General features: G+C 43.7%; 1 protein-coding gene across 1 annotated transcript in view; it reads left to right on the forward strand.

Moving 5' to 3' along the window:
- Window positions 1-18,393, forward strand: part of LOC124723106 (collagen alpha-1(XI) chain-like) — a 543,500-nt gene that overhangs the window by 273,911 nt on the left and 251,196 nt on the right. The window contains exon 3 of the mRNA XM_047248286.1: window positions 164-320. Within this exon, the coding sequence (XP_047104242.1) occupies window positions 164-320 (157 nt within the window). The remainder of the gene's footprint in view (window positions 1-163; window positions 321-18,393) is intronic.

Here is an 18,393-nt window from a genome sequence, read left to right on the forward strand (position 1 = left end):
CTTACTTACAAAAAAATAGAGCATTAGTTAAAATTTTGCTTTTACATTTTATAGTGTACAGTAAATGAGTAAGTGAGAAATTATATCTTGACTATTTGAAAGCAGCTGTGTTGTGCCATGGAGTACACAGTTCAGCATTTGAGACAAGGGCACTGTGCTGCAGGCATGGAGCATGCGGTGCTGTTCACCATCTACGACGACATGGGCGACGAGCAGCTGAGTGTGTCGCTGGGCAAGGATGTGACACTGCTCTACCAGGACGACGGTGCTGACGGCAGTAACAACTCCATCAGCTTCGGAGTCTCCACTGCCGATGGAGAGTAAGTCTACTAAGTTTACTATGGTTGCCTATCATTAGTACTAAACTAGCGACCTAATTCTCCTCTCAAACCTTTGGATCGATTTCAACCAAACTTGGCAAACAGCAGGCCTCACAAGTTCAAAAATGGCTCTGAGCACTATGGGACTTAACATCTATGGTCATTAGTCCCCTAGAACTTACAACTACTTAAATCTAACTAACCTAAGGACATCACACAACACCCAGTCATCACGAGGCAGAGAAAATCCCCGACCCTGCCGGGAATCGAACCCGGGAACCCGGGCGCGGGAACGCTACCGCACGACCACGGGCTGCGGAGCCTCACAAGTATCAGCACTGTGGGGTTCATATACTCCTAGCCCCAATAGTAGTGCAGACAGGGGAAAACAAAGGGTTTTGCTCAGTCTCTGGCATATAGGCTGCCCTGCATGACAGGTATGTTATATAGAAGCATATTTTGTTGGAATGGTTTCAGCATGCTTTGTATGGTGGCCTGTATGTCACTGGCAAATAAATAATTTTCAGGCCCCTTATGGGTAGCCTACCCTGCATGGCAGGACTGTTGTGGGGGTAGTATTGACCTGCTTTATGATATGAATATGGGTGGGTACAGGTTGAGATGGACAGAGGAGGGAAATGACAGAGCGACAGGGAGGAGGAAATCTACAGAAAGAGGAGAGGAGGGGAAAATGTGTGAGGCATATGGAAGGTGTAGAGGGGTAGTGGGCAGGTAAAACAGGAAGAGGGGGAGGTGGAGATGGAAAGAGAGAGGTAGAGGATATCATTAGAGACAGGAGGAGTAAGATATTGTCAGAGAGAGGGAGTGGAGGATATGGACAAAGAGAGGGACAGGATGAGATGAAGAGAGAATGAGAATGAGGCACAGGAGATAGACAGAGAGAGGTCAGAGGATGATGTCGACAGTGGAATGAAGAAGTGGACACAGGGAGGAGAGGGATGAGGTGTCTTATGAGTTAAACACATACATGAGCCAATGGGAAAAGGCTAAAAAAGACTACTGGACTGTTGATGACTGAAAATATGTTGCCTGGTTGTACAAGTCTCGTTTCATATTGTATCGATCAGATGAACGTATAGGGATATGGAGACAACATCATGAATCCATGGACCCTGCGTGTCAGCAAGAGACTGTTCAATCTTGTGGAGGCTCTATTATGGTTTGGGGCATGTTCAGTAGGATTGATATAGGCCTGCTGGTGTGTCTTGATATGACTCTGACAGGTGACAAGTACGTAAGCATCCTGTCTGATCACCTGCATCCATTCATGTCCATTGTGCATCCTAATGGACCCGGACAATTCCAGCAGGACAATGCGACACCCTACACATTCAGAATTGCCACAAAGTGGTTCCAGGAACATTCTTCTGAGTTTAAACACTTCCGCTGGCCGCCAAACTCTCCAGACATGAACATTATTGAACGTATTTGGGATGCCTTGCAACGTATTGTTCAGAATCGATCTCCACCCTCTCGTAGTCTTACAGATTTATGGACAGCCCTGCAGGATTCATGGTGTCAATTCCGTACCTGTAGTTGCCCAGGTATGTATTTATGTTTGCATTTATTCCGACTGCATTAGTCTATCCTCTCCTTCCCGCTCTCTTTGCCCATATCCTCCTCCCCCTCTCTCTACCGTTCTCCTCCTCCCCCAAATCTGTATCCATCATCTCCTTCCCCCTCTCTGTCGATTTATTCCTTCCCCTTCTCTCTCTATGTTGCTACCTCCACCCCTGTAGGGGGTTCCTGGTTCTTACCCCGACAGTATTTCTTCCGTGTACTAAGTAATATTTGTACAAAGTTTGTTTGAAATCGAGCCATGGGTATAGAAGGAGCATTTTGCCCATGGCTTTGCCTGCATACTCACATGTCACATTTACTAAACATATATTAAAATTTTCTACACATATTTGTTCACGTATTCCACCTACATCTTTAGCGAATTTCGCCCTGCAGTTTTGTTTTCATGCAGCTCAATGTTTGTGACATCATATCTTCATAACTATGCATCGTACAATGCCATAATTTGCAGGTACGTCCAGTAGTACGTGTGAATACTATCTGCAAAATATATTGTAAGTATAATTATTAGTGAAGAAGCAATAAATTAAAAGGTCATGCCTGACGCAGCAGTTTTACTGCATGAACAGCGAAAATGTAGTAAGCGAAGACCTTTTTTCATCATTTTGTGGAAGGTAGAAGCGAGAAAAATTGTCGCAAAGATTCGAAAATTTGTGTAAAGCTCATTTCAAGTCACTAAGTGCTCTCATTGTCAAATACTGGATGAACGTAGTATGCCATCTGCACGTCGTGAGCTGAGATTCTTTTCCACCTGCACCCCCGCCTCTTTGAGAGGTAGGTGTTTCTTACCTCCACAGTCGTTCTTTCCAGACAGTGAGTGCTGTGTGTACCAAATTTTGTAAAATCAGTGGTTTAAGAGGAGGTGTGAAACATACGTATACATGTACCTACATCCATTCTTTTGTAATATGCATTGATTCTCTACTAGCTACTAAAAGGAATGTTAGTTAGGGGAACAATCGTTTAACACTACTTCAGAAGTTATTTAACCTTTAAATGGGATTTTTCCTCCGCTGTTTGGTTGAAATCGATGAGTGGCTTAAAGGAATGGTATGCAGACAGGCGACAGCCTCGTAATCGACACAACTTCCCATCTCAGAGCTTTGGGCGACTGTCAGCAAACGGAATCACAATGTAAAATATACAATTAAGGTTTGGCCATGGGTTGCACGGTATTTTTGGATCAAGATATCTTACTTCTGTCGCACTCATCCAAGTGTCTCCAATAAACTATTTTTGTAATTATGGGAGTAGTCATACAAGTCTCGCATGTCTTTTTCAGTTTATTTCATTTATTGCACTTAACCTTTCGTAGATGGAAAAGTCGCCTTATAAAGTGCGTTTCACCATCAGAACCAACGAAATGAAAAGGAGGTATAAAAATGGGAAGAGTGCAATTAATAACTACCCGGTATATAAATTCTGAATCATTTACGAAAGCTTAAGCGCTGCAAATGGAGTAAACTTACAGAGACATCCAAAACCTGTATGACTACACTGTTAATTACACAAAGAAAGATTGGAGACACTTGGGTAAGAATGACAAAAGTAAGTCACGGCCAGTCTTCACATATATTTTTTACAGTATAATTCCATTTGCTAACAGTCGGCCAAAGCTTTGAGAGGGAATTTGTATCGATTGCATGGCTTTCGCCTGCCCGGATACGTTCCTGATATTGACGTACTGCAGGTTACGTAAAACGAGTCAGTACGGGCAACTGAATCACCCAGTCTATATGTACAGGGTGGTCAGAAACAGTCTGTAAAGCTTGTATGTGTGTTGCAGGGTAGGTTGTGCTGAGAAATAATTGTTGAGAAAAAAATTCGATACGTCTCGCTACTTCTGAGTTAATTAACATTAAAGTTAACCAATCAGGCCCCTGCGTGTGCAAATTCAAGCGGCCCGCCAGATATGGTGTCACCAACCGTATTCTTGGTTTGGTTTCCTTAAACCAAACAAGAGAGCGATACAAAAATTGGACAGTCCGCTATCATCTACGTTATGAGGACAACTAACGCTAACTTTATCTTGCGAGCCGCTTGAATCTGAACCCACAACGGCCTGATTGGCTAACTTCAGTGCTAATTAACTCGGAAACGGAGCACCGTATCGAGTTTTTTAACGATTATTTCTCGGTCCAACCGCCACTGCAACAGCCTTACAAGCTTTTCAGACTGTTTGTGACTACACTGTACATATGCTCTCATTTTCATATACTGGATGAATGATTTGCATGTCGTGAGTTACGCTTCGTTTCCACACCCACCCCCATCCCTTTGAGAGAAAGGTGCATTTCCTCTGGTGTTTCGTCAGATAATTGCAACTTAGTTTTTGTAGTTTGTAGCTGGAATCAGCCCATCGTGTCCTTCATGCGACGCCCAATATCGATGAAAAGAGTCGGTTTGTTTGCCGTTAGAAGCAACATTATTTTTAAAAGCGGAATTTTACGTGCCCGTACAGTTGAGCTCTCCCAAATTAGTCTAGTGCGATATTCGTTTCATCGATACGCATTAACAGGGACAGTGGTCCAAGAAGAATAACCAGTACCGCAATGTCCCGCAGTGACTGTTACCGTCATGCAGCAATACTGCTCGATCGCTGCTGGAGTACTAGTTATTCTTCGTGTTTTACTTCCGTATTAATACATCTCGATAGGGCAAATGTTGCCCCAGACTAATTTCTGACAGCTGTATCAAACAGGTACATCCGCTTTAAAAATAATTTGTCTGTAATGGGAAACAAAACGGCAAATTGACGCTTTCCGTCGGCACTTGATATCACATGAAAGACGTGATGAGTAGTGATAAAATGCACCTGACAACTCTTAGGAGGGACAATCGATACTTTATTTTAGAGAAAAGCAGCAAGTTCGTTAAAAATCCTTGTTTATGTTTGATAGTGTGTCATAAATGAATAAATACTAAATTATTCCTTGAATGTTAGAAAGCGGCAGTGATGTATCGCGGAGCACACAGTACCCTAGAGCATATATACAGGGTGGTCCAAAAGTCATTACCCATCGTAACTCACTGACAACATTAAGGTAATCATTTTTTGATATAGAAACTACAGAGTGCACTGCTATAATTTTTTTTTTTTTTTTTGCCAGATACGAGGGGCGTTTGAAAAGTCCGTGCAAAGTCCGAGAGATGGCACCACCGGCGCGTATCGAGATCATGTTTAGTTAGTAGCATCTTTGGAAAGAACGCATACCAAGTTTCATACGTATTGGTCCATTTCTTTGTGTTTGGCATTCGTGTGATTCAAGGTAGTCGAGTGATTGTCAAAAAATGGACGAAAAAGAATTTCGTGTGGTGATTAAACATTACTTTAGGAAAGACAAAACGCTTCAGGAGACTAAAGAGAAGCTTGATAAACATTACGGCGACTCTGCACCTTCGATTAGAACAGTTTATAAGTGGTTTCAAAATTTTCAGAGTGGCCATATGGGCACAAGTGATGCTGAACTTTCTAGACGCCCTGTGGAGGTTACGACTCCAGAAACAATTGATAAAATCCATGATACGGTGATGCACGACAGAAGAGTTACAGTGCGTGATATTGCTAGTGCTGTGGGCATCTCGAATGAACGGGTACATAATATTTTTCTTAAACATTTGGACATGAGAAAGCTATCCGCAAGATGGGCTCCGCGATTACTCACGCTCGACCAAAAACGGAATCGTGTGAAGTGTTGCAAGGATGGTTTGCAGCTGCTCAGGAAGAATCCGCAGGACTTTAAGCGTAGTTTCGTCACTGTGGATGAAACATGGATACATTACTATACTCCTGAGACCAAACAACAATCTAAGCAGTGCGTTACCAAGGGAGAATCTGCACCAAAAAGGGCGAAGACCATTCCTTCGGCCGGAAAGGTTATGGCGAGTGTCTTTTGGGATTCTCAAGGAATAATTCTCAACGACTATCTGGAAAAGGGTAAAACTATTACAGGTGCATATTATTCATCGTTATTGGACCGTTTGAAAACCGAGCTGCAAGAAAAACGCCTGCGATTGGACAGCAAAAAAGTCCTTTACCATCATGACAATGCACCAGCACACACCTCAGCAGATGTGGTTGCAAAATTAATGGAAATAGGATTCAGACTCATTTCACATCCCCCCTATTCTCCAGACTTGGCTCCCTCGGAGTACTATTTGTTTCCCAATTTGAAGAAATGGCTGGCGGGACAAAGATTTTATTCAAACGAGGAGGTGATTGCAACAACTAATAGCTATTTTGCAGACTTGGACAATTCCTATTATTCGGAAGGGATCATCAAATTACAACAGTGTTGGACGAAGTGTATAAGCCTAAAAGGAGACTGTCGAAAAATAAAGGTATACCCAAACACGTAAGTAGTTTTTATCTTTGCACGGACTTTTCAAACGCCCCTCGTAATTATTGCTAGAAACACCAAAGTTTACTGCTACCTGATCAAACATCATTGACATTGTTCGTTATTGGTTCTAGCCTATTGTAAATATGTTTCCTAATGAAGAAAGAGTTTTGCTTTAAGAACGTGGTATCAGTTAATAATAAATGAGTGGAATTATAATTTCAACACTGTTCCACCTACAAGGAAGGCTGTCTCAATTTACGGAAATATTTTGCGGAAAGTGGAGCTTCAGTGTATTGCCACAGGTTAGGTATGCCGTCACAAGTGATTGAACTAAGCTGAAAGTTGTAGAAGCTGTTATCCAGAGCGCTAGAAGTCTACTCGTAGTCTGTCTCTCGAACAGGATATTTCTAGAAGTTCTGCGCCGAGAGTTTTAGATAAACCCAAATTCGAACATTACGTACCTCATCTCATAAATGGGCTATTGGACGACGATCCTGATCGTAGGCTTCAGTTTTGCGAGACAGTGTTACATGAATTTAGAGAAGGTGATAATGAGTTGTTTTGTAAGATAATTTGGAGTGATGAGGCAACTTAACTTTCAGATTATCAGGTCATTTCAACAGGAAATTGTACGTCTTGGTATACAGAGAACGAAAGACTTGTTTTTAGAGGCAGTTAAATCAGCCAACTGTTAACGTATGGGATAGTATCTCACGTCCGGAGCAACTGAGCCTCTGTTGTCTGATGTAAGAGCAATTGGAGAGAACTACCTGAAAATGTTGACAACCTATCCCATTCTGGGACTACAAATAACCTACGACGACTTCATCTCACTTTACTCTCAACAAGATGCCCCGGCGCATTACGCAACAGCTGTGCGAAACTGCGTTGGCGAAGTATTTGGAGGGGAAAGTTATTGGACGTCGAGGGGCAACAGAAACGCCACCCAGATCTCCTGCCCGATACCTACGGTTTTCTTCTTTTGAGGGTATTTCCTAACCTGTTGCACATTCCTTCCACCTTTCAGCTGTCCGTTATTTGCTGTGTAAGTACTAGGAATAAATCATTAATACTGTACATAAATTTGTTATTATCCGCGAAGATATGATTTATATCGGTTCTGTTAGATTCCCATATAATAGGCTTAAAAGCAAAGAATAAATAAATACATAAATAAATAAATTCTGCATCCTGAAGGTCATAACACTGGTTCCACCCTTCGGATCCTACCCGTGGACATGTTTAATTATTCACAGGAATATGAAGGCATACTGTTGCTACACTGTTCGAGTCCATGGCTTGGAAATATTCCGACGGTGACGTCTAAACAAACTTGAGAACGACTTCATACAGCTTCCACAAGTCTTCTGTCAAACTAAGGCCCCTTCCCCTAGTCCTCTGTTTAGCATACAGATTACGCGTCGTATCATAAAACGCAAGTAGGCCACTATATGTAATGCTAATCGACGATAGAAATCGCTGTCGCCTTCTGCTAAACTAAATGAGACTGATGTCTCTCTTTCACTCCAAGGACGAAAAGTAAAACATGAAAAATGAAAAAAAAACACTTTCTCTTTCATCATTAACTTGCACAAGACCTGTGGTATCGTTTTTATAGAGAGACGGGAGAGTCACCTTTAACTTCGTGGTCTCACGCCATGATTTTATAATTATACAGATACAAGGAAGCTTCGTGTTTTGGTCTCACTGTTATGAAGGCTGTTTTTGTGAGCAAAGCACGACTGTGTAGCTAGCCACTTTTTCGCACAAAGGTATTTATTCTTCAGTGGTGCCATTAGGTGCGTTGTTAAGGCAGACTTCAATCCAGTAGCGAAATACAATGATTTCAATACTATACGAAGCAATGTTTGAAGCTTTTGGCAAATACCCAGCACTACATGAATTCGATCAAATGAGCAGTACAGATATTCGTCTATGCGCTGAACACCCGTATAGCTGCTTGCGCTAACGTTTACATGGTGACTCTAAAATGATAAAACGTGTCTGTTAAACTGGCTGCTGCTGAATTCCTTAGCACCCGTGTAAAGGGGCGTTTATTTTCTCTTCGTTATGTTGGAATGACAAAGAAGACCTATGGTTCCAACAAAGACGCTCTTTTAATCCCGTAACACATGTGTAAGTTTCTAGATAAAAGATAAAAATCAAATATCTTGGCGCTTTAGAGGTACTCGAAATACTCTGGAGAGAGCAGCATTTTTCAAAAGCGTTGGTAGCTTTATGCAGAGAGAGTGCCGCTCTAAAACAGTTAACCTTCCAATTATTAGCACAGCATTGGTATGATGCGAATTTACGACATTCGGCACTAAGGGGTTAATATAGCTTTCTCCTCAAGCTGTTTGTGACACTGTTATATTCCGTTATGTGTTGACTGACAACGTCAATATACAGGGGATAGGAAAAATAATGTGAACACTTGTACTTGGGAATGTTTCATTAATAAGGGGTTGGACCCCTATTTGCCCGTAATACAGCTGCGATTCTTCGTAGAATACTGGCATATAATGATTGTATAGTCTCCAGCGGAATGTTTTGCCACCCTTCGATCAGAACCTCTTATAACTCCTGTAGTGACGAGGGAGGCAGAAATATGCTCCGGAGTCTGCGCTCCAACGCGGCCCACAAGGGTTCGATCGATAATCTTCAAATCCGGGGACTGTGCTAGCCAGGGAAGACGCTGCATTTCAGTTGTATGCTCCTCATATCACGATTGTACTTTCCTGGCTGTGTAAATCGGTGCATTACCGCCCTGAAATATGGCATCATTGTTGGGGCACAACATTTGAATCGTGGTGTGCACCAGTTCACCTAAAATGTTCACATAATCGTTGGCTGTAACACGGCCTTTGAGAGTAATGATGGGACCATCAGAATACCATGATATGGCTGTCCACACCATCACACTTCCACCTCCATGCTTAACCGTTGGAATCAAGCAATCAGGATTGTGGGCTTCTTGTAGCGTTCTCCAGACGTAAACCCGGCCCTATGTTCGAAATAACGAAAACGTTGACTCGTTTGACAATATGACGTGTTTCCACTGATCAGCCGTCCAGGATTTATGCCCCTGACACCATGTTTTACTCTTCTTTGCGTTGGTCGTCATCATTAATGGTTTCGGTATAGCAGTTCAACCATATGGAATTCTCGGCGGACACTGTCGATAGATACGGGGTCTCGAACATGGCTGTCGAGGTCTGCAGTCACTTTTGCCGCCGTCTTTTTGTGTTGTTTTGACACAATTCGTGTTAGCGTATGACGCTCTCTATCATTTAGTTTTGATTTGCGCCAACTATTACGTTTACGCGATGATGTCTTTCCATTTTTGTGAAGGCTGTCATGACTGTTGAAACAGTTGCTCTTGAAACATTCAGTGACTTGGCTGTCTTGTTTACTGATGCTGCAGTTAATCGGGCCCCCACAACCTGCCCTCGTTGGAACTCTATTAAGTCTTTCATTGCACTTCGATCTCGGTCTCTGAATACAAATACGAAGTGTGCACTACTGTTAAACAACCTGCACTGATGTACTGAACACGCACAGTCCAGCGCGACACGTGCCTTAACTGCGTTGTTGATCGTCAAACACAACCATCCCATTATTATCACTGTTCACATTATTTTGCCTATTCCCTGTACATTACATTCCACTGCAGTTCTTCGTTCATAATGTTATAATTTCATAACTACCGTTGACGTTCATGAGCACGCACATGAAAATCTTAACATCACAACTCCTCTGGAGTTCTTCATGCAGAACTGTTGCTGACATAGATCAGACCTCACAGTTGCAAGACTGAGCCGCCAACCTGTTGCTTCAAATGCTGCGTAACTGCTTTGGCTCCCAATTACGTGAAGGCAGTACGTTCGGTGCTTTAACACTTTACTTGCAAGAGGCGTTTGAAGCACATCAATCAAGAGATACTTTGAGTAGGCACAGAATCAGGAATATTTTCATCAAACTGTAGATACAGCAGGCGTACGTTATCGGGGTTCGAAACACATGCATGTCACTTTTATTTTCACAAGTCCGTCTTGATCACATAGATTTCTTTACACTTTATGACCGATTTCGGCTTATCGCCATCTTCAGATCGTTAAAAGATTCTGATATAAAGCCGAAACCGGTCATAAAGTGTAAAGAAATCTATGTGAGCAAGACGGACTTGTGAAAAAAAGTGCTATAAATAAAATGATCGCGGACTGATTTACAGACTTTATGTCTTCAATTGATAACACATGTATGTGTAGGGAGTAAATCATCGTTCTGTTCCAGCGAGTACACTATTCGAAAGTAATATACCTCCATCGTATCCATTTTACTTCGCTATAAAGTCCATTAAATGTACAGCGATTGGACGAAATAATACGATCAGCCTGGTATAAATCTCAGTTTGAAACTAACAGAGATATCCGCAAGTACAACACTACAAGAAAAACTAACTTGCATTTCGATTGAATGAATCTAACTTTGGCAGAGAAAAGTGTGAAATATACAGCTGCAAATCTCTTTGACAATCTACCAATGGAAATAAAATGTCTGACAGATAGCAGTTCTTTCAAATGTAGATTGAAGATGTTTCTCTTCAACAACTTCTTCTTTACCAAAAGGAAGTTCTTGAAGTGTTTGTGTGTGTGCGTGTGTGTGTGTGTGTGTTTTCTATGTTCATTCTGTTGACATCATAATGTATATCATGAATATGGCCTTCAGAACAAGTAACTGTCTTACTAACTAAAAATTTCAGTCCAGAAGTTTGTTTTCGACGTGTTTACATCTACATCTACATTTATACTCCGCAAGCCACCCAACGGTGTGTGGCGGAGGGCACTTTACGTACCACTGTCATTACCTCCCTTTTCTGTTCCAGTCGCGCCAGCCGGAGTGGCCGAGCGGTTGAAGGCGCTACAGTCTGGAACCGCACGACCGCTACGGTCGCAGGTTCGAATCCTGCTTCGGGCATGGATGTGTGTGATGTCCTTAGGTTAGTTAGGTTTAAGTAGTTCTGAGTTCTAGGGGACTTACGACCACAGCAGTTGAGTCCCATAGTGCTCAGAGCCATTTGAACCATTTTGTTCCAGTCGCGTATGGTTCGCGGGAAGAACGACTGTCTGAAAGCATCCGTGCGCCCTCGAATCTCTCTAATTTTACATTCGTGACCTCTTCGGGAGGTATAAGTAGGGGGAAGCAATATATTCGATACCTCATCCAGAAACGCACCCTCTCGAAACCTGGCGAGCAGGCTACACCGCGATGCACAGCGCCTCTCTTTCAGAGTCTGCCACTTGAGTTTGCTAAACATCTCCGTAACGCTATCACGCTTACCAAATAACGCTATGACGAAACGCGCCGCTCTTCTTTGGATCTTCTCTATCTCCTCCGTCAACCCGATCTGGCACGGATCGCACACTGTTGAGCAATACTCAAGTATAGGTCGAACGAGTGTTTTGTAAGCCACCTCCTTTGTTGATGGACTACATTTTCTAAGGACTCTCCCAGTGAATCTCAACCTGGTACCCGCCTTACCAACAATTAATTTTATATGATCATTCCACTTCAAATCGTTCCGCACGCATACTCCCAGATATTTTACAGAACTAACTGCTACCAGTGTTTGTTCCGCTATCATATAATCATACAATAAAGGATCCTTCTTTCTATGTATTCGCAATACATTACATTTGTCTATGTTAAGGGTCAGTTGCCACTCCCTGCACCAAGTGCCTATCCGCTGCAGATCTTCCTGCATGTCGCTACAATTTTCTAATGCTGCAACTTCTCTGTATACTACAGCATCATCCGCGAAAAGCCGCATGTAACTTCCGACACTATCTACTAGGTCATTTATATATATTGTGAAAAGAAATGGTCCTATAACACTCCCCTGTGGCACGCCAGAGGTTACTTTAACGTCTGTAGACGTCTCTCCATTGATAACAACCTGCTGTGTTCTGTTTGCTAAAAACTCTTCAATCCAGCCACACAGTTGGTCTGATATTCCGTAGGCTCTTACTTTGTTTATCAGGCGACAGTGCGGAACTGTATCGAACGCCTTCCGGAAGTCGAGGAAAATAGCATCTACCTGGGAGCCTGTATCTAATATTTTCTGGGTCTCATGAACAAATAAAGCGAGTTGGGTCTCACACGATCGCTGTTTCCGGAATCCATGTTGATTCCTACAGAGTAGATTCTGGGTTTCCAAAAACGACATGATACTCGAGCAAAAAACATGTTCTAAAATTCTACAACAGATCGACGTCAGAGATATAGGTCTATAGTTTTGCGCATCTGCTCGACGACCCTTCTTGAAGACTGGGACTACCTGTGCTCTTTTCCAGTCATTTGGAACCTTCCGTTCCTCTAGAGACTTGCGGTACACGGCTGTTAGAAGGGGGGCAAGTTCTTTCACGTACTCTGTGTAGAATCGAATTGGTATCCCGTCAGGTCCAGTGGACTTTCCTCTGTTGAGTGATTCCAGTTGCTTTTCTATTCCTTGGACACTTATTTCGATGTCAGCCATTTTTTCGTTTGTGAGAAGATTTAGAGAAGGAACTGCAGTGCGGTCTTCCTCTGTGAAACAGCTATGGAAAAAGGTGTTTAGTATTTCAGCTTTACGCGTGTCATCATCTGTTTCAATGCCATCATCATCCCGGAGTGTCAGGATATGCTGTTTCGAGCCACTTACTGATTTAACGTAAGACCAGAACTTCCTAGGGTTTTCTGTCAAGTCGGTACATAGAATTTTACTTTCGAATTCACTGAACGCTTCACGCATAGCCCTCCTTACGCTAACTTTGAGCATCGACGTCTCTTAGTTCCCCTTTGTATTTTAATATGTATGAAATCGGTGAACTTTGTAATGTTGTGTTGATCTACTGTCAAGAGAAACTTACAAACTGCCAATGAAGGTAAACTGTCAGTGACAATTTAATTGACACATCCGCGACAATAGAGGAGACTTGAGCTATTGTATTGTAATGTTCATTTATTTAAGTAATCCACATCTACATCTACACTCCGTAACCCATCATACTGTGCGTTGCGTAGGGTTCTTCCGATAGCATTATCGTGTCCCCAGTTCTCCGTTGCATTTGTGAATGGCGCGTGGGAAAATGATGCTAAACCTCCGTATTAGCTGTAGTTTCTCTTTGTGGTCATTTCGCGAGACGTATGTGGGAGGAAGTAATATGTCTTCCAGCTCTTCCTAGGACGTACTTTCTCGAAATTTCAGTAGTAAACCTCTCTGTGATGCACAACGGCTGCCTCGAAGCGTCTACCGTTGGAGTTTGTTGGGCACGTCTTTCATGTTGTAACGCCAAATAAATGACGCTGTGAAGAAGAGCACCGTCCTTCGTTGGATCTTCTCTACCTCTTCTGTTAAACCAACCTGGCAAGGATCCCAGTCTGACGAGAAATTGGTCGAAAAAGTGTTTTACAAGCCACTTATTTCGTGGATGAATCACATTTCCTTAAGGTTCTCCCAATAAATGTCAGCCTGACATACACTTTGTTGTATGTAGTACTTCCACTTCCGGTCGTTCCAGATGGTTGCTCCTTGATATTTTACGATAATCTCTTATTTCCACTGATTTGTCATGACTCCAGTGGTAGTTATTTCCTTCACCTATTTATGTTCGGTAGGGTACATTTATTCTGCCTGACAAAGGTGAAGCAATAAAAAGGCATCATCGGATATCAGCATAACTTCATACACGTAGATATCACGGCAGGTTTGTATATGATTGGAGCTGCAATTCTGTGTGACGGGTAGCACAGCAACCAAAGTGCAATAGTGGTGTTCGTGTTTAGTGCTGTTATTGGGCCTGGTAGGGTATATAAGGGGCATCGTCACATGTTGAGAAATCACTTTGAAGCGCATAGAGATGCCACGTAATCCCCTGAGAGTGTGTTATCAACACCTGACAGGGGGTTCATTGTCGGTCTCGATTTGGCTGGCTGGTCGATTAGTCCAATATCCAGATTTGTCATACATTAAGATGTGACACTGGCCCGATGTTTGACTGCTTAGGAACTAAAGAGCTGGTATACTTGTCATCAAGATCCTGGTACACAACTACTGACCATCTCAAAATGGTTCAAATGACTCTGAGCACTATGCGACTTAACTTTTGAGGTCATCAGTCGCCTAGAACTTAGAAATAATTAAACCTAACTAACCTAAGGACACCACGCACATCCATGCCCGAGGCAGGATTCGAACCTACGACCGGAACGGTCGCTCGGTTCCGGACTGTAGCGCCTAGAACCGCACGGCTACTGCGGCCGGCTGACCATCTCAAGCGAGGAGAGCTGTATTACATACCACGAGCAGCGTAAAACCTTCACAACTACGCGTGCCATCCGAGAGCAAGTAAAGGATTCCCTGAATCATTCTGTGTCACCCGCACACCATCGGTCGGAGATTAGCAACGGATGGACTACGGACTTGTCTCATGCTAAGGATGCCATCAACACCACAACACAAACGGATGCGCCTAGGGCGGTGCCGTAACCGGGAAGCATGTGTCTACTGATGAATCGCCGTGCTGCACTACCCAAATGACCATCGTCGGCTAGTATGGCGAGACCTGGGGTGAGATCACATTCTTCCAATATTTTGGAGCGGAACAGCGGTGTTAATCCTGGGCCCAAGGTGTGGTCAGTCTTCGGACATGACTTCAGGTCACAGCTGGTAGTGATTGAGGTAATTCTAACGACACGACGGTACGCCAACGTCCTCATGCGTCTTCATGTGTCACCTCTCATGCGACAGTAACCTGGTGCCATTTTTGAAAAGGGCAGGGCTGCTCCACCCATGACACGTGATACTGCGACCGGCGAGTTCCCTGATCGGTTCCCGATAAAATATGTATGGGACGAGCTCAGACGCCCCAGTGCTAGTATCAAGGATATCAAAGACCAGTTACAACAGTTGTGTGTCAGTTTGCTTCATGGCAGTATACAACGGCTTTTTGACACCCTTCCAAACAGAATCAGTGCATACATTCAAGCCACAAGGCATGCAGCGTCATACTGATAAGTTTTCTGCAAATTTCACTTCATTCAGTAACCACTGTCATAACATCACACACCCTCACAACCTGTGATGCTTCTTTTTGTTTCCTTCTCCACTTCTGGGAGCTGCACTTGTTTGCACAGGCAGTGTATTTATGTTTAGGTTCAACTGCCAAACCTTGCAGGTCTCCGTGCAATTACTACTGTCCTCCAACGTTGCCACCTTCTTATAGACAACCACATCAACTACGGAGAACATCACGGAGCCTCCGACTTTATCCACTAGATCACTTGTGTATATTGTAAATAAACTGACGGAAAGAAATCGCAACACCAAAAAATAATTAACGTAAGTAATTAAACTTCGGGAATACATTTCTCTACGTAACATATCTAAGTGATTGACATTGCAAGATCTCAGGGTAATACAGGGTGATCGGAAATTCCCGTTACAAACTTCTAGGATATGTAGAGGGTAGTGAGTACAGAACATTTTGAATAGGAATGTTCGGAATAGTATCAAAACTGGCTCTGAGCGCTATGGGACTTAACATCTGAGGTCACCAGTCCCCTACAACTTAGAAACCTAACTAACCTAAGGACATCACACACATCCATGCCCGAGGCAGGATTCGAACCTGCGACCGTAGCGGTCGCGCGGTTCCAGACTGAAGCGCCTAGAACCGCTCGGCCACTCCGGCCGGCGGAATAGTATCGTTTCCGTTCTACGACAGTTTCAATTCAGATGTGTACCTCGTCAACGTCTACTTAGGGCAAGAGAAACGTCTCAGAGTTCCCTGTCTTGATATGCAACAGGGTAGACACGATGACGTGTACTACGTCAAACGATCCCCAGATGTCACTTATTGTCCGCTTTGTTGTCAGGCCAAGTCAATACCCGTGCATCACCGGTAGAGGAAGCATGGTGCAGTACACATTTGCGGAATACACAGACATGCTCCTTGTGTATGGCGAAGCTGGAGGTAACCGAAGAGCTGCTAGTCGGCTGTATCACGAACGTTTTCCGCACCTTCACACTCCATCGCACAAACTGTTTGCCCAAGTTATAGAACGGCTACGAGAAACGGGTACCTTCACCGTAAGGAGGGAGGATTGTGGTGATCCACTGCAATGCCACACTCCCGAATTTCAAGAAAGTTAACTGCGTCGCATAGAAGATAGCCCGTCAACGAGTTCGCGAACAATTGCGCGTGCAATGGCTGTTAGTCACAGTATCGTCTTGAACGCCCTGCATGAGCAACAATTACATCCGTACCACTAACAAAGGGTACACGCTACGGGTCCAGCAGACTTTCCACCACGCGTCGCCCTCTGCACATGTTTCCTGCACCGTTGCATCGATGCGCCCCTGTTTCCACGTCGAGTCCTCTTCACAGATGAATGTAGATTCACAAGGGATTGTGTTCTGAATGCTCGAAATAGCCATGTCTGGGCGGACGAAAACCCTATTGCCACGCATGTTCAGGGATTTCAAGACAGGTTTGGAATTAATGTGTGGGCTGTTATTCTGGACGGTCATGTGATTGGACCATACCTCCTTCCATCCAAGCGCACGGGTCCCGCATGCTTAGTCTTCCTACGACACGTAATGGACCCGTTCTTGGAAGCTGTGGCCTTGAGTGTCCGCCAGGAAATGTAGTTTCAGCATGATGGAGCACCACCTCACTTTTCACTGGCTGTCTCAACAGACGGTATGGTGAAAGATGGATAGGCCGTGGTGGTCCAACCGCGTGGCCGCCACGATCGCCGGATTTAACCCCTATGGAATACTTCTTGTGGGGTCGTATGAAGAGCCTAATTTATGAGACACCTGTAGAGACAGAGGAAGATCTGCTGGCACGAGTTCTGGCCGTTGCACAAGGCATTAAAGAGACGCCAGGTGGGATGGAGAGAGTGTACCAGAACATGCTTCGGAGGTACAATGTGTGTAACAACGATGGTGGTCGCCACATCTAGCCGCTGTTGTAATGCATCGGTACGTTGCGGCTGGTGTCGCAGATGCTGGGTTCTTTTTGTTGTCGACTAATGTAAACCATAAGGTGTAAGTTGTAATGCAAATGCGTAAGTAATAACGGAACGAGTCAGTAGTCTTTTCAAATGGATTGCAACAATTGTACTGGGTCACGCCCAAGTACATTCCTCACGTGGGTGTGGATGAGATAATCATGTGCATTGAAACTATCGTAGAAGGGAAACGATACATTTCCGGACATAGGTTCCTATTCAAAATGTTATGTTCACACTACCCTCTACAGGTGCTAGAAGTTTGTAACGGGATTTCCGACCACCCTGTATAAGCACGAGATAGCCCGTAGCAAATGCTGATGCAGTGCTGGTACATTAATAACCTGGTGTAACCACCAGAATGTTGAATGGAAGCATGCAAACGTACATGCATTGTGTTGTACAGGTCCCGGAAGTCAGTTTTTGGGATGGATTTCCATGCCTGTTGCACTTAGTCCTTCAGTACAGGGACGGTTAATACTGGTTGAGTATGATAAAATCGGAGTTGTCGTCCGTTGATGACCCCATATGTGCTCGATTAGAGACAGATCTGGTGATCGAGCAGACCGAGTCAACATGTAGACACACTGTAGAGCATGTTAGGGTCTAACAACGGTATGTGGACGAGTGTCTTTCTGTTGGAAAACACCCAGTGGAATGGTCAAACGTGCAGTCAGGGTGCGTGTGATAACCACGAGAGGGCTCCCGCTGTCAAGTGAAATCGCACCCCAGACCATAACTCCAGGTGTAGGAACACTTTTTTCGCTTTGTGACAGATGGCGCTGTCATAGTCACTAACATATGGCTCACAATTTCAGACGAACAGTTGTTAACAGGTAGGTTTTTTAAATTAAAATACAGAACGTAGGTACGTTTGAACATTCTATTTCGGTTGTTCCAATGTGATACATGTACCCTTGTGAACTTAGCATTTCTGAGAACGCGTGCTGTTACAGAGTGATTACCTGTAAATACCACATTAATGCAATAAATGCTCAAAATGATGTCCGTCAACCTCAATGCATTTGGCAATATTTGTATCGATATTCCTCTCAACAGCGAGTAGTTCGCCT

This window comes from Schistocerca piceifrons, chromosome X, assembly GCF_021461385.2.
Source record: "Schistocerca piceifrons isolate TAMUIC-IGC-003096 chromosome X, iqSchPice1.1, whole genome shotgun sequence".
Lineage (NCBI taxonomy): Eukaryota > Metazoa > Arthropoda > Insecta > Orthoptera > Acrididae > Schistocerca > Schistocerca piceifrons.